The sequence below is a fragment of the Myodes glareolus genome, chromosome 18 (genome assembly GCF_982192425.1).
Source record: "Myodes glareolus chromosome 18, mMyoGla1.1, whole genome shotgun sequence".
Classification (NCBI taxonomy): Eukaryota; Metazoa; Chordata; class Mammalia; order Rodentia; family Cricetidae; genus Myodes; species Myodes glareolus.
Genome location: NC_142043.1, coordinates 7,768,655 through 7,788,983, shown reverse-complemented (window position 1 = coordinate 7,788,983; position 20,329 = coordinate 7,768,655). Strand labels below are relative to the sequence as shown.

General features: G+C 47.8%; 1 protein-coding gene across 1 annotated transcript in view; it reads right to left on the bottom strand.

Annotated features, from left to right (window-relative positions):
* Positions 1 to 20,329, bottom strand: part of Rftn1 (raftlin, lipid raft linker 1) — a 202,464-nt gene that overhangs the window by 33,493 nt on the left and 148,642 nt on the right. Inside the window, exons 6-7 of the mRNA XM_048445475.3 lie at positions 19,510 to 19,713; positions 6,539 to 6,654 (exon numbers count right to left, since the gene is read on the bottom strand). Of these exons, the coding sequence (XP_048301432.3) occupies positions 6,539 to 6,654; positions 19,510 to 19,713 (320 nt within the window). The remainder of the gene's footprint in view (positions 1 to 6,538; positions 6,655 to 19,509; positions 19,714 to 20,329) is intronic.

Sequence of the window (20,329 nt, the reverse complement as noted above, 5' to 3'; positions counted from 1 at the left end):
GCTAGATCTTAACCCCTTCGCAGAAGTATCTAGCAGTCTGGACGACAACCAGGTAGCGGAGCCTAACCCATCAACGCAGAATGTTAACAAGACAGCTTCTGCGACCTTGTCACTTCAACACTTCTGGGAACCCTTTGTTGTCAGTGTGTTTTGAGCAATACTAGGTTGTGACAGCAAGATCAGTGGGGCCATGGACACTGCGGCTACTGTGTCTCCCCTTTGCCCGTCATTAACTGCGGAGGCCACACCCTTTCTGTACCTTATGAACACACATATTTGTTTCTCTGGGAAAGATAAGTGTCAGAAAACATGGTTCACATCCTGTAAAGTTCCTCCATTCTGGTTGAACAATGGCAATCCCAACACTGGGATCACATGGCAGCCAAGTTACAGACGGTGAACCTCCAGATGGGGGTCACCATAGCCATGACTTGAAATGTCTCAACAGAAACCATGAGTCATGGTGCAGGTCTGTAATTCCAGCACCAGCATCACAAGTTCAAGGCCAGCCTGGACTACAAAGTTGAAAACTGAGGGCTGGGAATGAAGCTTTATGAGTTTTTACTTAGGCCCTGTTTCATCTTCTAAATCACTAGACAAATAAACTGATAAACTGTCAAAAATGTCTCTTTCAGAGAGCTAAGCTGAATCTTTTGAAGACTAAATGCCTTTCTCAGAAACTAAGTTACTTTTTTTTTGAAGATAAACAATTCTGAATATGAGCTTGAGGTCTAGAAGGAAATGGTGAAAATACAGAGGGCTGCCTTTCAGCGCTCTCTCTCTCTCTCTCTCTCTCTCTCTCTCTCTCTCTCTCTCTCTCTGTCTGCAGGAGCCAGCATTGTCCTACTCACACGCCTTACACATGGTGAGATCAGCTCTCTCTCTCTCTCTCTCTCTCTCTCTCTCTCTCTCACTCTCTCTCTCTGTCTGTCTGCAGGAGCCAGCATTGTCCTGCTCACACGCCTTACACACGGCGAGGTCAGCTCTCTCTCTAGTCTGCAGGAGCAGGATTGCCCTGCTCACACACCTTACACACGGTGAGGTGGGACTCCACCTGAGAGACCCCAGTTTAACAGCACTGACTAGCAGGTGTGCATGTGGTTTTCACTCCTTCACTTTAGCTGACCTTTCTAATAAACCTACTATGCGTTAGCCCAGCTCTTATCAACTCTAAGCACTTTTCCATGGTGCTGGTGCTAGACTTGGCTTCATGCACACCAACCAGGTGCTCCTCTGCCCCTGAGCTACATTCACGTCCACTCTTTTTCTTTTCGAGACAGGATTTAACTAAGTTACCTAGGCTGGCCTTCAACTCTGCAAACCAGGCAAGCCCCAGCCACCTGAGTAGCTGGGATTACACTGTAAGACTTGGCTTCAGCATGCTTTCTTCCCATCTTCCATTCACATCTAGCACCAGACGTCATGAAAGCACTGATGAACCCGAACATACTCTGGGGAGGGAGGCTGTGGTAGCATTTACTGATGCAAACAAGAACTTCTGGAAAGAAGCCGTCTGCAGAGACCGACTGACTGATTGAAACTGTAGTCCTATGGAGAGACTGGAATGCCATGGGTACGGAGGCTAATCACCTTATCTTTGCTTAGTTTCCTTGCCTACCTGTGTTGGAACTAACATCTCAAGACTCACAGACAAAAACTTCAAAATCTGTTAACTTGGAAGACCCCTTGCTCCCACCACGCCTAACCAAGGTAAGAACGCCATCCTACAGCATCGTAGGCCAATAGAAAAGCTCCCCATCTGTAGCCAACTCTCTGATGTCCTCACCAATGTGTTTTAGACTTGGCTTGATTTATGACTCTCTTTGTTCTGGAAAGCCATAAAACTTCTCAAAACTGCATCCACACTGGAATATGGAACTTGAGACAACGTAAATCTGTGTTCTCAGGCCATGGTCTCTCACAAAGGCTCCAGGATAAACTATCTCTTACTCCCTTTGATGAGAGCTGTGGTTTGTGTTGACAACGGCATCTAGATTCCTCTGGTCTGTCACGCTAGACACACAGACTCAAAGAGTTTCTTGGTCCATCCATCTGTCTCTTCCCTCTATCTTGCTTTGCACTGATCTTTCCAACCTGGTACCCTTTCTACTCAGATTCTAGACTGAAAACCCCCATACAAATGTCCCTTCCTCTTCCCAGGTACCAAGCACTTTAGGCTATGGATTTAAAATTAACGATAACACAACTATTTTCTTTCTTTTCAAATGATCTATCTATCTATCTATCTATCTATCTATCTATCTATCTATCTATCTATCTATCTATCTATCTATCTTATGTGTATTGGTGGTTTTGCTAGCATGTATGTCTACGTGAAGGTGTCAGATCCCCTGGAACTGGAGGTACAGAGAACTGTGAACTGCCACGTGGGTGTTGGGAATTGAACCCAGGTCTTCTGGAAGAGCAGCCAGTGCTCCTAACCACTGAGCCACATCTCTAGCTCCCCTCAACTGTTTTCTTTTTCTTTCTTTGAGATCTGGTTTTAATACATAACCTGGCCCCATCAGCCCTGGCAATCGCTGAATTTGTCCTCACACACACCCTAGCCAAAATTCCTTTTAGATGAAGACCAAAGCCGTAGGTGGAGAATTGTATCATGAGCAACAGCAGGCAACTGATGGACTACCATTTATAGAGGCTCTGTGTGCCAGGGCCTATGGTCACGGTTTTCAATTCACTTTCTCCTTAGGGTTGGAGATTGATATAGTATCTTGCTATGTAGCCCAGCCTGGCATTGAGCGCTGGACAATTCTCACATCTCACTCTCCAGAGCTGGGATTACAGGTCCAGAGCACCATATCAGACCAGTTTCTCCTTTCCTTTGTCCTGGTTTTGAGACATCCTTGCCAGTGTTCACTTACAACACTGCAAAACAGAGAGGGAGGGAGTGGGTTTCCTCTCTGCATTGAGAGGCTGGGCTGGGAATGGAGGGCCACGCCTGCACAGGTTCCTACTCAGCTTCCTGCTCTTAACAGGTTGCATTGTCTTAGGGCTGAGAAAACTGACTCCCTGGTGAAAGTGTGTGTGTGTAAAAAGGGGGGGCCAAGACATAGTGACAGAATTGGAACAGGGCTGAGAGCAGGGCCGGGAATAAAGGGGCAGGCCAGCTCTCACCAGTGAGAAAGGAGAAAACGCCAACAATAGCATCTCACACTCATGGAGCAGGCCTGGCAGAAACAAGGACTTTCTAAAGAAACCTTTGTCTCTCAATCAGACCACTGAAACAATGGACCCGAGAATGGCATGCTGGGAAGGAAAAGGCTCCAGCAGGAAAGGAGCCTGTCTCCCAAGAAGAGATTTCACACAGCTCTAGCTTATCACACCACCTTCCAGGACAAGACTGAAGGCCAGACAGTGATGGGCAAGGTGGGTGGGGCCACACCCTGACCAGGACTGAGGGGGTGGGGCCACACCCTGACCAGGACTGAGGGGGTGGGGCCACACCTTGACCAGGACTGAGGGGGGTGGGGCCACACCTTGACCAGGACTGAGGGGGTGGGGCCACACCCTGACTAGGACTGAGGGGGGTAGGGCCACACCTTGACCAGGACTGAGGGGGGTGGGGCCACACCCTGACTAGGACTGAGGGGGGGTGGGGCCACACCCTGACCAGGACTGGGGGGGGGTGGAGGTGGGGCCACACCCTGACCAGGACTGAGGGGGGGGGGGTGGGGCCACACCCTGACTAGTACTGATAAACTGCTGTCTTAGTTGGCTTCCTATTGCTGTGATAATGGCTGTGAGCAAAAGAGGGCTGGAGGAAAGGGTTTGCATTTACAGCTTACAGTCTTTCATTGGGGAAGTTGAGGCAGGAGCTGAAGCAGAGGCCATGAAGGAGGGCTGCTTATTGGCTTGTTACCCATGGCCTCCTCAGCTAGTTTCTTACACATCTTAGGACCAACATGCCCAGTGACGGCATTGCCCACAGCTGGCTGGGGCCCTTCCGCATCACCAGTGAAGACAGTGCCCCTCAGGCTTGCCGACAGGTCAATCTGACAAGGACAAATTGTCAGTTCCCTCTTCTCAGAGGACTCTAAGATCTGTCAACTTAACAAAACCTAAGCAACACAGATGTTAAACTTTAATCTCTCTTCAGGACCATAAAGATGGACTCACGGAGTCATTGAATCTTTGGGCCTCGCTCCAATGTGGCCACAATGAATAAATCTCTCTCTCTCTCTCTCTTTTTTCCCTGGATTACACTATGAATCTGACTCTTGTGGTTGGTTTATTGAAGACAGGTGGCCAGGTTGTGACCCCCAACTTTGATACTATCCAGAGCCCAGGAGGTTAGAAGCGAGTCTGGGAGGACAGTGCTTGTCATTAAAACATGACAAGCCCTTAGTTCCAGGGCCAACTGGAAGCTAAGAGGAATTGTATGTTGTGTGTGGGGTGGGGGGTGGGGGTCAGATCACGGCCACCTGCGGCAGCCTCTCCCAGAGCTTCAGTGAAGGAGATGTCAAGCCCCAGATGAGAGCCTATGTGAGGCTCTTAACCCTCTAACAGACTTCCGGTGCCAGGATTCTAGGAGAAATGGCACCCAATTCTCATTTCCCCAAGGAAGTTTACCAGCCCCAGCTACCTTTCGATGTCAAGATATCTGAAGGCTACCAGTGCTCGCACCCCGCACCACACACAAATAAAATGGGTACACCGTCAGTAAATGTGCCCCTCCTCCTAACTCTCTAAGTCACTCAGATACCTTCCTCTCTTCCCAGCAGAGCTACACTTCCCCCTCCTGCCCGACCAGAATTAGGGAAAGCCCGACCACAAGTACATACTGTAGTCTCCTGAACTGCCACCAGATGCCATGACGCCTCCCCCTTCTCAAACGGACCCCACTCTGTCTCATGGGCCTGAACTCTCCTCAGAGCCCCTGCCACACTGTCCACCTCTGGCACGTATGTCTGTGGTGTTACTGAACATCCAAGCTTTATTGGATGATCCAATAGGATGATCCAATAGGATGATCGGCCTCAGTGTGTCCCCTTGAACTCCAAACCCAGCACCATTCAGGTACCTGTCTGGCCTGAGGGGAAACAAGCCTTTTACAGGCCAAATGGCAGAAAGGAGAAGATGCAGCTGGACTGAATGGGTTCAAATATGCCCATATGTGCATGTCCCAGAGATAGGCTGCCTATGGGTTGGAGTGGGCGTTCAGTGGAGCCTCTTCAGGAGGCTAAGCCTTCTGCAATCCTGTCCCCAGCTGCACACCGTGCCAGGAACAGACTCACAGGTAGAGAGCCTAGAGTTGCGTCTTCCAACCATCGGCAGCAACTCACTTACCAGGGCATTATGAATACAAATACTTAGTGCTGGCCTCACTGCTTTTAGAGACTGAATGTTTTGTTCCTAACTGAATTTACCCTCAGTGCAGAGACAGGCCTCTAAGGAAGCAATTATAGTTAAATAAGGTTCCAAGAGTGGGTCCCTGACCCATTAGAATTAATGTCCTAAGAGACACCTGAGAGCTCATTGACTCTAGCCTGTATGCATCCTCTGATTGAGTGGCTGTCCACAAGCCAGGCCAGAGCCTGGAATGGAAACCAGGCGGGGAGAACAGAAACCAGCCGGGGTGGGGCAACCCTGACCTTGGATTTTCCCATCTTCCAAATGCTACAAAATCCTGTCTTTGGTGTTTTGTTATTAGTGATCTGGGCTGAAAGTACACTTCCAGGGTGGGTCCCCTATATCTACGCTCGAGAAACTCTCTCTGCATGTGACTTCCACAAAAGTCTTACACAAACGTCATTCTTCTTTTTCTTCCTCTTTTTTTTTTTTTTTTGTTTTTTTGAGACAGGATTTCTCTGTAGCCTTGGAGCTCTGTTCTGGAACTACCTCTGAAAACTAGGCTGGCCTGTCTGCCTCCTGAGTGCTGGGATTAAAGCACACACTACCCAGACACAAAAGTCACTCTTGAGAAATGGTGGTCTAGTTGAGTTGAGACTGGATTAAAGAATCCATGCTTCACAGCTGGAGAAAATCTGGAAAACCTTAGAGAGACGAGACGGCAATTATTCCGAAGACTTGGATTGCGAATTCTCCTCCCTAGAGCCACGAAGTGGCCTCATGGTTATCACTTCTCAAATATACCCTGCAGTGCTTGGTGTGAAACCTCAGACAAGAGCCCCTAATTGTGAAAACACATTTGCCTCATTTACTCACTGAGCAGAGGGCTCCTGTTCTTTTCTTCCAAGGACGGCTTTCAGGAGCTGGCCAGATTCTACCTCTGCAAACCACTGGCTCTCCCTATTACAATATTATGAGGAGCTCCACTTTATAACCCTTGTGTTTACAGTGATATGCAAATTAACCAAAGGCGACCCTCTTTTCACCCAGCCAGCTGACATATGCAAGAGAGAGTGGAGTCCACCCCAGCTTGGGGGCAGGGTATAAGAGAATCAAGAGGGTCCTTACAGGGTTTACTCAGGTGAACCCCCTTTCAGAAGAAAGGCACAGCTGGGCATGGAACAATCTCTCTCCAGACAAAAGCAGCAAGAGGCAGTACCGCACTTACTTCCAGGACCGTCCATTGTTCCACAACAATAGCGTCATAGCCCTGTGTGGTTTTGCTATCTTCTGTGGAAACAGCTTCAAAGATGAATACTCCATCTGTCAGGCCATAGAAGGAGTCTGGAAAGAACAACAACAAAAGCTGGTTTGGGGGGTGTCTGAGCTGTCTGTGGCAGAAGTCTTACAAACAGCGAGAATTTTCACTGCATTCATTAATAATCCCAATCAGAACATCTTTTCAGAATGCTAATTAAAGATGGCATACACAGCCGCAGAGTCTAGCCCCACCAGAATGAATGAGACTAAATTACCTCACGCTTTTGAATAATATCCTTGATTTTATGAGCCCAAATTTCATCGTCGGCAATCACCATCAGATTCACAGGCTTACCTTCCAGTTCATGCTCCGGGGTCAGGATGCACTGGGAAGAACTCATCCAGGGCAAATCACAGATTTTGGAGAAAAACTATATTTAAGTAAATGGGATTTTTTTTTTAAAAAAGGCTGGATAGACTCAATGTGCCAAATCTAAGCTTGTCAGTTGTGCTGTGGATGCGTTAATTCTGGGGCGTTGGGGGTGTCATGTAGTTGATGTACTAAGGATGCTTCTGGCAGCCCTTGTTAAGAGCTGCTTTGGGAGGTGCTTCCCAAATGATTCAGCCCTGAAAATGTGGTTCCTGCATACTCCACAGCTCAACAAGCCTACTTGGGATGGCCAGTGTCATTTGAGAATGCCTTAGAGATGGGGTCTGAAGGAACAGGGCAGAGCCTCTGCCCTGCGGAACACGTGTCTCTGCCTTCTTCTGGGTGTGGTGCGGTTCGTCCTGCATTCATTTAGACAAGACTATGAGTAAGAGGATCAGTTTAGGTGCTGGTGGCCCGACTCCAAGCAAGGGTCCCGTTTAGTGAGTTGTCTGTGAAACAATCTATTCTGCCAACATTGCTCAGTCTCAAGTGACCTGCTGAAGCCCTAACCCTAGCTCAGTCTCCACTGCTGAGTCTCAATGACCTGCTGAAGCCCTAACCCCAGCTCAGTCTCCACTGCTGAGTCTCAATGACCTGCTGAAGCCCTAACCCCAGCTCAGTCTCCACTGCTGAGTCTCAATGACCTGCTGAAGCCCTAACCCTAGCTCAGTCTCAGGAAGGGAAGAAGCCCCATGGTGCTTTACTTGTTCCTCCTACTCCCAGGTGGGAGAGCCATCCAGGAAGAGAGCTCCAACTGGAAACAGAACTTGCTGGCTCTTGGGTCATGGGCTTCTAGCCTCAATAAATGGGAGAGGGAACACAGATGTTTGCTTATTGAAGTCACCTATCCTGTGGGCTTACAAACATAACCCCCACCAGGCTTTTGTATACATTCTGGGAATCTGGACTTAGGACCTCATATTTGGTTAGCAAGAACTTAACCTACTAAATTTAGTTTTTTTGTATTATATTGTTTTTAAGTAATTTTGCAAATAATGTTTACAGAGAAATAGTCTTGAGAGCACCACTGATCACTGTCATGACAGCCTAAGAGAAATAAGATGGGGTGTCAGGATGACTCTTCTGGGGCGGTCACTTCAGACCTTGTTAAACTGCTCTCCAGGAAGTTGTGCAGCTAAAATTCTAAACAGATCAGTGTTCCTCTTTCCCCGCACCTCCGCGGGTTCTAAACATTTTCTTTTCAAAATCCGCCGGTCTGATCAACAAAAGAAATAGACATCTCAACATTTACCAGCCACAGAGCATTAATATCTAGTTTGTGCTCTTTGCTATTGGGGTCTTAGATTCTCTTAGATATTTATAAAATTTTTATAAATAAAAAATCTTAAGTGTAGCCTTTCATTTATTTTTACTAATGCAAATAAGTTGCTCCTATTGCTGTCTTTTTAATTTTATTTGTGGAAAACATGAAAGCTGGAGATTGCTATGTGTTGACAGTTTCGAGTGCTTTTCTTTGACTGCTGGAAAAACTGGCACTTCCACAAACGCTAGCGTGAGTCACAGCTTTCTGCTTTGTCCCTTCTCTCTCTGGGACAAAGAAAACTAACATTTTTATGATCTATCTTATTACAAAATTCCCTTTTCAATAGTCATTGAAAAGCGCAAGTGCCTTCAGGGTTTTGCTCGGAAGCCAGCCTAATCAAAATGGCAAGACTGGGTTCCTGAAGAAGCCCTGGTTCAAAAAATGGGGAGATGGATAGAAGCAGACAGTTGAAGTCAATCACCTGTACATACTCCCCACACACAGAGTCTCAGTCTCTCTCTCTCTCTCTCTCTCTCACGCACGCACACACACACACAACACACACACACACACACACACAAACAAGCAAAACAGTCATCATAGTAATTATTGAAATGGCTACATTCTCTATTATCCTAAAAATAGCAGGGAACTTAATCAGAGAATACTTAAGAAACAATATTGTGGAGAAAAACTGCAGATACAAAACTGCCATTTGGGCTAACTGGAAATGTTTAAAATTATTGGTGGGTCTGTGTGTGCATGTATGTGTGTCGGTGACCACAGAAGCCAAAAGAGTGTGGGCCTTTGGTGCTTGAGTTACAGGCATTTGTGAGTCAGCTGATATGAGCGCCCAGACCCCAACACAGGTCCTCATGATACATCAATGACTGCTCCTGGCTGCGGAACCCTCTCTCCAGTCCCAAAGTTATGAAATACATAAGATATCAAAGGTGGCCATGAGTGGTGGAATTAAGTACAACTTTATTTTCACACTCCCCCTTGTGAGACTAATAAAAGGCGTAAAATGAGTAAACAGATGATACAGAGGGAATAATTCCCCCTTTTCTCTTGCCTGTATGAATGGTCCTTGAAGGCAGAACTAGGCTCAGAAGTTTAGAAAGAATAGGGACACAGCACAACAGAGCTCAGCTTCCTGAGTGAAGCCTAGAAAGGAAAGACCGGACCTCAGGAGGGCAAGTGGAAAGCCAGGCTCACCACAAAGGACCTGCCCCTACTCTCTCCCTCATCCTGACATCTGTTCCCGGCACACCGGGGGCCTCATGGGCAGCAGAATACAGTCCCTGCAACCTTAGAGCTCACCATGTGGTGGGAAGACAGACAGCGACAGAATGTCAGAACTGAGACACAGAAATTTAAAGTGGAGCGAGGGAATGAAGGTGGCGGTCATGGGCGTGGCGGGTTAGACCAGGGCTCCCATCAGTCAGGGACCAGGTCAGCGGGTGGCTGTTAGACTGGAAGAGCGGCACATTGTGGGTGACATTACTCTCTAGGCGGGGAATCCTGCATGTGACAATGTAAACCGTGCTCTGAACATGCACTGTTCTTTGCTCGTACCTTAGATGCATGCTGAGTTCCTGCCATCCTGACTCCCTGGGATGGACTGTAAACTGGGACAGGAGTCAAATAAACCTTCGGATGCTTTCCCAGGTATCCGATTTCCTCAGCAGGAAAGGACACGAAGACAGACATGAACGCACTAAGCAAGCAGGCGGTGTGGATTTGTAGGGTTTTTGAGTTCCTGGCAGAAAGGGCACAGCCTGCAGGCAAACTCAGTGGGTTGGGGCAGCCAATGACAGATGCACTGCAGAATCCCTAAGAAGAGGCTTGAACTCAGGTGGCCAGTGGGGGAAATGACCAGTAAGGAGATGTCTCCAGGATGATAGCAGGTGAGATGTGGAGCCTGGACCCATATGTGGGGTTGAAATTGACCTCCTGTCTCCATTACCACTCTGAAAGGACATTCCCCCTATAGCTAACTGGATCCGGGAAAATGAAAGACACATGGAGCAGAGCTGCCCCAGTGGAGCCTGCGGGAACTGGCTCGTCAGAAGACTGGGAGTGAGCTTGGTGGGGATCACAACAGAGCTCCAGCCATCCAGAAAACCCGATGGGATAAACTGTTACTCTTAAACCAATGAGTTTGGGAATGCCTCGTTCCGTGGCATTACTGTGGCAATAACCGATGAACAGTGCTCAACCTAGATGAAGTAACATGAAACCGGTGTACTTTACAGCCTGGGGTTAGACCTATCATGGACGATAAAGATGCCCGGACAGCTGAATTAAACGACGGTTACAGGAGCGATTCCTGGGGCCTTGACAACACTCCACCTTCATTAAGTTCCCCAAGTGAGCCAACTGTACACTCGGACTTCCTATTTATTCCCCAGCCTGGGAATCGACCATGCAACAACCTCAAGCTTGGATCTCTCTGGTGCTTTATGAGAGCTGCCCCTGAGTGTTAGCTCACTGGTCTCCAAAGGACATGTAACACAGACGACCTACCAGGGAGAAGTGCCCTTTAGGTGAACAGCCTCATGTAAACCTTGGGGCCCAGGACAAGCGTGGTCCAAAGTCCGGCTCAGTTTTAAGTTCTACATAACACTCCCAGGGGAGAGCCCCTGCCACCGGAGAGCCACCTACCATGTTTAAAATAAAGCTTCCTCAGTCCCCATCTATGGGTGTTTAACACTGGCAGACACACAATAGTTCCTCAAAGGTCTTACAGCACAGTTCACAGTTCCTCTAGACCTCCAGAAAATGTCAGAAGTGACCCTCTGACTCTACAGGGTCCATTTCTATGGCGTCAACCAACAGCATACAGGAAAACATGAAATTCTGTGTTGGGCAGAACACCCCTTTTTGGAATTATTCTCTAAGCAATATGGCACAGCAAACCATTTACTCAGCATCTACACTGATTTAAATATTATAAGTCATCATGTGATGATTTAAAGTACACAGGAGGCTATATGCAATCAGTAGGCCATTTTAGACAAGGGCATGAGTGTCTGCAGATCTCAACACCCGAGGAATTTCCTGAGCTTTGGATATTGAGAGTACAGCCATCCAATATCCTTTGGATACTGAGGGATGACAGCCATTCAATGTCCAAAGCCTCTACCTACATCTTCTCAATGGAAAACCCTCTAAAAGGACCTGCTGAGCTGTAAGTATGAAAATGTCCATCGCAACGTAAACCATAAAATGGTCTTTATCTGCCAGGAGCGCAGCAAGACCGAGCTGAGACCTCAAGGTAGGGGGCATGAATATGGCCCCTCCAGATGTCCTTCCCACCCGTGTCTGGCTCCCGCCCCTTTTTCCCCAGCCACTGCCTGTCTCTACAACCTATGCCTGCTGCTCTGCTTTGCTATTCTGAGTATAGAAAGCTGAATTACCTACTTGCCTACAACAAAGCAATTTCAGAAGAGCTGTCAAAACCTGGTCATCTGTAACAGCAGACATCAAGGAAGGACAGACAGCCAGGCTTTTAAGGAGTTGTTGCTCTGATGGGCTTGTCCCCTCTCCTCATTTACCTCCACTGCTTAGCCTCCCTGAAGTGTGTGCCAATCTGAGTGTAAATAGGGTTCATTTCAGAGTGAAGACTCCTGATGTATAAAGGTTATACCGGCCTCCACCTATAGAAAACATTCTGTCATCACTGTGTTTTTTTTTTATTAAAGACGCTTCCCTATGGTGCACAAAAAGCTATGTGCCGGGGTATTACATAAATATTTGATGCTGGTCTTTTGGCAAAAGGCCACCTTAACATTCCAAGCTTGTGATTTACAAGAAGGACATGGGAAAAAATCGGCCACACCATTTTGAGAAATAAATTCTAGGCTTAATTCTCTTCTGTAGACATTAAATGTCAAGTTCACCACCAAGCTCAGACTGTGGTACTGGCTGTAAGCTATCTGGAATGCATACCAGCCAAGTGGTAAAGAAGCTTATCTAATCTTTGCAGGTTTATAAATAAATGTTATTTGATTGCTCTTTGAACAAACCAAGGCAGGACTCGACTTTCTACACTAAAGTGGACAGTCAAATTCTATCCATTTTCAGAGGGCCTCTAGTGTCCACGGGACGCTTTATTTTGACTCCAGGAATAGCCCCAGCTAACTCTATAGCTAACTCAGTAACCACAACTACATGGGTAGTCATGCCATCATGTGACCTGCTGGGAACATAATCACTGTTGAACAAAGCCCAGATCACCACTGCTGCATTCTCTGATATGCTGAGTCCCTCCTGCTGCTGTGGGCCTGCCCACCTTCCTGCACTCACTCTTCTTCTGACCTCTAGTGCAGGAATCAGCCCTCTTTTGTCAGCAGAGATTAGCCCGCAAGTTCAATGCCTTGCCGGCTAGGTGGGGAAGTGTTCTGATCACTGTCCTGCTATGATAAAACACACCAACAAGAGCAGCTTAGGGGAGAGGGCTTATTAAGGCTCAAGGCTCCATTCTACCCTGGGGGAAGTCATAGCAGTAGGAGCTCATGGCAGATGCGTGCACAGATGATTCACAGCCAACAAGCAATGAGCTATGGATGTCTGCTCAGCTCATTTCCTCTTCGTTTTATACAGTGTAGGAAGGACCCAAACCCAGTGAATGGTATTTTGGCCTCAGTTAAGTTAATTGTGGTGATCCCCCACAAGCATGCCCAGAGCCACTTCTCCCAAAGGATTCTAGAAAGAACTCAAGCTGGCAAGTGAAACACATGTGAGGCACCTGTTAGGCATGGGTCAGTTTCTCTCTAGATTCTCCCGAGGTCTGTGAGCCATCACACTTTCAGCACATAACCACGAAGGCCACAACAAATGGCCCCTAAATGAGGAGCTGAGATAGCTCAGTAGTTAAAAGCAATTCCTACTTTCCTAGGGGACCCAAGTTTGATTCCCAGCACCCACGCCACAACCACCTGCATCTCCAGCTCCATGGAATTCCATGCCTCTGGCCTCTATAAGCACCTGAGTTCATACATGTACACACACCTATTCTTAACTTAAAATAAATCTTGTTTTTTTAAAAATGATTTGTCTGTGTTTATGTATATTGGCAATACAAACTATATCTGAAATGTAGTTCACTTCCAACATAAAGAAATCTTCACTGAGCCACTACAATGCACCAAATGGTGTCTGAGGGAACATGATCATCCATGGGTTAGGCTCACAAGTTCCTTATGTTGTATCAGTGTGAAATGCACCATACTCTCTCTGCTTTGATGGTTCAGGGTGCAGGCCCTGTGTAAGGGTTTGCAAGACATCTGTTTGAAGTATTTATGACACACCGACATTTTCTTTGGACAACATATACTAAGTTTTGATGTGACATGTTCCCTAAAGACTCATTTGTTGAAGGCCTGATTGCTACCTGGTGGGGCTTCTGAAAGCAACTGGGTTCCAGAGGCTGAGGCTTTGTTGATGGATGGATCCACTGATTAAGTCGTAACATGAGCATCTCTGGGAGGTAGGGGAGGTTGAGGAGGTAGAGCCTAGTTGGAGGTAGGTGACTAGGGCCATGCCTATAATGCATATCTTGTCCCCATACGTTCCAAGCTGCAAGAGGGGAACAGTCTTAGGTCATGATCTACGTAATGAGCCTGACCTCACAAGCCCAGCAACCTCAGAGTGGTCAACCACACACTGAGACCTCTGAAAGTACAAGCTGTAACAAATCTTCCCTGTTCATGCTGCTTTACATAGCGGTGTGACAGTGATGGAGAGTATCTAAGGCGGTGTGCATATTTCTAATGTGTGTGGCCCGCCAGCCCCAGGTGACTGGATCAACTAGATATCTGAAAAGATGACTCAGAATTCACCATGGCTTTGAGTGGCTAATGTTTGTTTGTGACAGGGTTTCTTTGTGTAGCCCTGGCTGTTCTAGAACTGATTCTATAGTCCAGGCTGAGCTCAAACTCAGAGACCCACCTCCTGGGTGCTGGGCTAAAGGATGTGCGAAGTTATATGAGGGCTGAGACAATTCCTACTTTTCCAGAGGACTGAGTTTGGCTTTTTTATTTGTGCTGGCTGATCTTGGTCATCAACTTGACATCTGGAATCAGCTAAAACCCCTGCTATTGGGCACACCTGTGTGGCATTTTCTTCGTCAGATTATTTGGATCAGGAAGGCTGATCCTAAGTCCCAGCTACACCTCTTGGTGGCAGCCCGTCTGCCATGTGCCTGTTTGCCCTTATTCTTGCTGGCAAGTTTATCTATGCTATTGTTGTAGCCTGTGGTAAACTCAACTTCTTCGGAACTCCAGGGACTGAAAACTAGCAGCTCTCCAGAAGTCTCCCAGGACTCGAGCCGTAGATCAGGAAGGGGGAGACACCAGCCTCATAGACTGACAGATGGGAGACATCCAGCCAGCATACTGGACAGAACACGTAGTGACTTCTCTGTCTTCCTGCGGTGAAACAGCCATTGTTGAGCTAAACTGTCCAATTGACTGATTGTTGTAGGCGGGTCTTCTGTATTTCTGTTGCTTTCATTGGTTAAGTAATAAAAAAACTGCTTGGCCTGATAGGTCAGAACATAGGTGGGTGGAGTAGACAGAACAGAATGCTGGGAAGAAGGGAAGTGAGTTAGACGCCATAGCTCTCCTCTCTGAAATGGACACCGGTTAGACCCGTCCTGGTAAGCCACAGTCAAGTGGCAATACACATTACTAGAAATGAGTTGAATCAATATGTAAGAGCTAGCCAATAAGAGGCTACAGATAATGGGCCAGGCAGTGTTTAAATGAATAGTTTCCGTGTAATTATTTCGGGGGTTGGTTAGCTAGCCGGGCTCCGGGCGGAACGCAGCCCGCCACTCGTTTCTCAACAACCGATCAGTTCTTCAGAGAAACCTGGCTAACACAGACTGGGGTACAGCAAAGTTATCTAGGATCTCAAGATGATTTAATCTTTCAAAACCAGAAATGGGGGCTGGAAAGATGGCTCAGCTATGAGGAGTATTTGCTGTTCTTTCAGAGGAACTGAATTTGATTCCTAGCTCCCACGGTGGTTCACAGCCCTCTGTAACTCCAGTGTCAGGCGATCTTATGCCCTCTTCTAGCTTCCACAAGCACCAGGCATAGATGTGGTGGCCTCTATGCAGCAAAAACACTCATACATATAAAATAATATGTCATTTTTAAAAAGCAGGAGGGGTGAAGGAACAGAGACACACCAGTTCAAATGACCCTAGTCACTGGGCAGTGACTGGGCACATGCCTTTAATTCTAGCACTCAGGAGGCAGAAGCAGGCAGATCTCTGAGTTTGAGGTCAGCCTGGTCTACAGAGTGAGTTCTAGAACATCCAGGGCTACACAGAGAAACCCCATCTCCAACAACAACAACAACAACAACCCCAAAACAATCCCAAACCAGCAACAAAACAGATGACCCATGTGTGGACAGAACACATGACCTAGAATATATTCTAGTCAAGTCTTCATTTAACCAGCATGTAAATTACCTTCAAATTTATAGGAAACAGTAGCTAGAAAAACAGGCAAAAAAGAAGAGGCACCGTAGGCCCTTCCGTGGACATGAAACTGTGTTCCCTGCTAGCAGCAGGCAGGGGGATAAAGTTCTTCAGGCAAAAGTGCAGACGCAGTTGTCCTGGCCAGTGCATCGCTGGACTGAATTCTGGCTCCAATAATCAGCAAGTACGGCTATTTTTGAAACAAAGGGAGTAATGACTGCCAGGGCAGGAGAGGGCAAGGATAGGATGGGGTGGAAAGAACACAGGCCATGGAGGAGAAGAGGGGGGAGATGCAGAGAGAATGCCAGGGGTTACAAGAGGAAAGCACCAGAAACAAGCAAGAAATGCAGGGCTGTGAAGGCAAAGCGAGTTCCAAGAGTAGTGATGGCCCGGTGCCAGGGCCTACTGAGAGTGTCAGGGATACGGCAGGTCCAGAGCCATGGGGAAGGCAAAATGTTCAGCTAACCCCTGACCTTGCCCTTGGCTCCTAGAAACCACTCAACTCCCCAGGAAGCCAGCTCAGCACAAGGGTCTCTTTTCACCCTTCTAGAAACAGGTTCATTGGCTGGAGAGCCCCAGTGGCCTGTCTGCACTGCAAGGTAGCCCTGGGGTTCATACCTGCCATTCTCTCTGGTGACTTTGGGGCCCTCTTCTCTCCACCCCAAGTGCTATCCAAACTGCATTTGGAAGGACAGTTTCCCATCAAGATGCCTACCACTTCCCAGTCCTCTCCTGCTTCTTCCTCTCACTCCCTTGACACTTCCTAGTTGGAAGAACTCCCATTTCCCCAGCCAGTCCACAAAGACAACAGTCCCTAGCTCACAGGGCGGCTTCTAGAACCAGAAACTGTTGCAAAGAAAGGGCCATCACCCTTATGTTTCCTCCGGTGCCATGTGCCCATGGGCCTGGAGTTAGGCAGGTTCCTAACAGGCAGATAGGGACAGACTACAAATAATAATAATAAAGATAATAAAGATGGCAAATGTTCCTTTTCCCCACACTCCTGACCTCAGCCAAAGACCCAGCTTACCTCCCCAGCCTGACAAAGTCAAGGCCACATAAGGTCAGGCTTACCTGTAAGTTGTGGGCTCATCAGCATCCCTGTCTTTGTTTAAACTGATCAGCCTTAAGCAAGGGGACAAGGACATCTCAAAGACCATCAAAATCCCAGTCTTCAAGGGGTCTAGACTGGGTTCCTGCTCTGCAGAGGGTCTTCCCATGGGCTTTGCCCTGTGTGCTTCTTCCTCTGTCAGAAGAAGCTTCTCTCCCCCTGCTCTTTTCAAACTGTTAATTTTGTTGGTTACATGGGAGATTTTCCTTGCTATGTGTCTCCTTAAATTCCTACCTTTTAATTCTCTAAGTGGCCCAGAATATGAACCCAATCAAGATTCCTGGGTGGCATCATGCCCATTTGGATATTAATAAAAACCCGGACAGGAACCCAAATTTTGGCATTGAATGAAGCCTTCTATATCCTGAGAAGGTAAAAATAGATGCTGGAGTCACTGAGTGTCTCAGACTGAGGCCGTACCTTATTTGCCGGACAAAGCTTTTACTAATTTTATAGCTCTGTGGAAAATATTTTTGAACTGAAATGTAAATACCCATTTAGAAGTCATGACAGAGAGATTGGCTTTTCCCCCGCCAGGTTATTGGCAAGGATGCTCAGCATGTCTTTTCTTTTTAATTCTGGGAAAAGGTCGGGTGCCTATTTCTTCCCTGGCCAGTGGAGACTTTCATTCTTAGAGCAGAGCCAGCCTCGTCACTAAGCCACCAAGGCCACCCTACCCCCTGTGCACAGCAGAAAGACACAGGTGAAAGGCAGGTTTCAAGCCTGAGTTTCCTGCCGGTGAGTCCTGCCCCAGGCTTTCACAGTACTGCCTGGCAGCCTCCACTGCAGTGGGGTGGGTTGCAGGGACTGCGGCCACAGGGGACACTTCACAATTTGTCTTCAAAGATGGAAAACTCTTCTTTGATGCAACTAAAGCCAAGGGAGGCGGTGACAGTTTTGCACGTGTGAGGCCAACCTAAAGCCCCGGCAAATCCCGGTGCTCTGTGATGCAGGCTTGGTGAGCGAGCCGGGCGAGGGAAGAGCTAAGAGGCTGGCTCAGCTTTCATCTTTCAAGCCATCGTTATGACACCATCAGTAGCTCTGGGAGCCTGCACGGTGTTCTCTCTTGGGCTCAGATGATGCGGCCAAAGACAATCCTTTTGATACCCCAGGTTTGCTAAGAAGAGAAAAACAATTACCCGGCAGCTCCTAAGCAGCTGCTACCAGCTGTGCATCTTTCAGATGGTAGCACAGTCAGTCATAGGTTCGCTGAGGAGAAGTGTAAAGCTTGCCCGCTCGCCCAGGCAAGAGAGAAGAACAGCTACTGCGCCAGTCTAAGTGCCGGGGTCCCTACAAAAGCAGGAGTTGAGTGGTCCTCTCTGGCATCCCCAGGACTCATGAACTGGACTGGGAACACATCCTTCACGTACCTCCTGCCCCTGGTGTCCCAGTGCCCCTCCAAACAGCTGTGACAACCCCTGGCTTCAGTGGACACTGGAGCCACCAAAGGGGTTACTAGATCTGCTGCTGGGGAATGGAAGTTACCAACATGTGTCCTCAAAACTGCATTCTTAAATCACATAGCTATCCAAATTTAAATGAACGAAAGTGAAATAAACTGAAAAATTCAGTTTCTAGGTCACTGGTGCCCAAGATGTCTGGTGGCTACCATCACAGAAAGTTCTACTGGGCAGCATTTTCTAGATGCTTTCCCAGGTCACTCAGTCATTTAATGTCGTCCACCCGTCCACCATGCCTGCTGCTGCTATAATGACCTGTTGACAGTGTCACTGATAGTCACAAAGGAATGGCAGGGACCCTGCATCCAACATTAAGCCTTGCCTGAGCTTTACCAGCTTCCCAGTCCTTGACTCAACCGGAGCCCACACATTCAGAACAACACAATCTCTATCCTAAGAATGCTTGTTCGGCACTGAACAAATACTACAGGATCCAGACTCCACTCCTGGCCCTGCTAATGCCCGAGAAGCTACACGCCATCACATCTGCTGTCAGAACCCTGTCAGGCTCTGCGGGGATCTACAAGTTCTGTGCTCCATCTCACTTCCTTAAGAGTCCTGCTGACTCACAACCCTCAGGACGCGCCCATACTGGCATGCTAGCCCCACACTCCAAACTGCTTCCTTGTCTCTGAAGGTGACTCTGTTCACCACCATGTTAACCCCAAACCTTTCTTGGCTCAAAACCCTTTAGCGCTGTGGACAGACTTTCCCTCTGCCTTCAAAGTTGATATCACTAGTGCTATTTTACTCATAAAGCCCCAACGATGAGCCCACTTCTGGGGCAGAGTCCTGGGCACTTGAGATTCAGGAGGCTTGTGTCCCAGTGCAGCTCACTGGGGCCAGGTGCTGCCAGCCATCATTCCCTGCCGTCTGCTCCACGGTGCTGCTGTCGCTACTTCAGACTGTAATGGTGTCTACAGACAGTTGGCACTTCTGAAGTGCCATGATCTGAGGGGGGCAATTGACAGTTCCAGGCAGTCATCCGTTCAAAAGCCATGAAGATACACGTTACCATCATTGAGGCAAAGCCACCCACTTTCACCTGAGAGGACACCAGGTCACTTTATGAGATCTGCTTGAGATATGTTAATCAGAAATCAAATGCTTTTCTGATGGAAAGTGAGGGGAAGGGGAGGGTCACAGGACTAGGAGGTGCTGTGGGGCAGTCCGTACCGTTGGCCATGCCAAGGTGGAAGACGGCATTCACCAGCACACCGCCTTTCCGGAAGTGATCACTCATGTGCTCCAGCCAGCTGGCATCCAGACTGCTCACTGTCCGGCCGTTCCTGGAGACCTGGAGGGGGATGGTGACAGGATAATACTGCCGACACTTCTGCTGGTCCTTCGGTCTGTTGAAAAAGGCGAAGATCTCCATTTCTGTGGGGATTTGTAAGAAGGATGGAGAGAGAAAAAGTTAGCCCGCAGAACGAAACTGCTAAACTGGGTTCAGTGGCATCATCATCCCTGGAGCCTGGGAAATGGCAGCAGTTGTGAATCCCTGGTGCCACACTCCTGCCAGATAATAAAACTCCATTCCTAGCAGCAACTGAAGTTGCTCCAAGGGACAGGGACTCAAAAGTGCGCTTGGATGGAGGCTGTGGTGTGCTTTGTTTTTGAGATGGGGTTTCATTCGGCCCAGGCTGGACTCAAACTGAATCTAGAATTCTCCTGCCTCTACTTACCAGGTGCTTGAATTATGCTATACTCAGTTTCGGTGGTTCTGGAGACTGAACCCACCTGTGCATGTGAGGAAAAACTCTACATCCCTGGTGGGACTAGGCTCTGAACGCGGGATATAATAGATGATTGTTACTTGGAATTAATTTGCATTGTTAAGCATCTGTAAGAAGTATATTTCTAGAAATGCGTATGTAAGTGTTTGCAAAGTAAATGTAATAGTCGTAAAAACAAAAACAAACAAATAAAAAAGGAGATTCACAAAAAGAAAACCACTTCTCTAATTCCAGGAAGCTTTTTACATCCCTGAACTTGG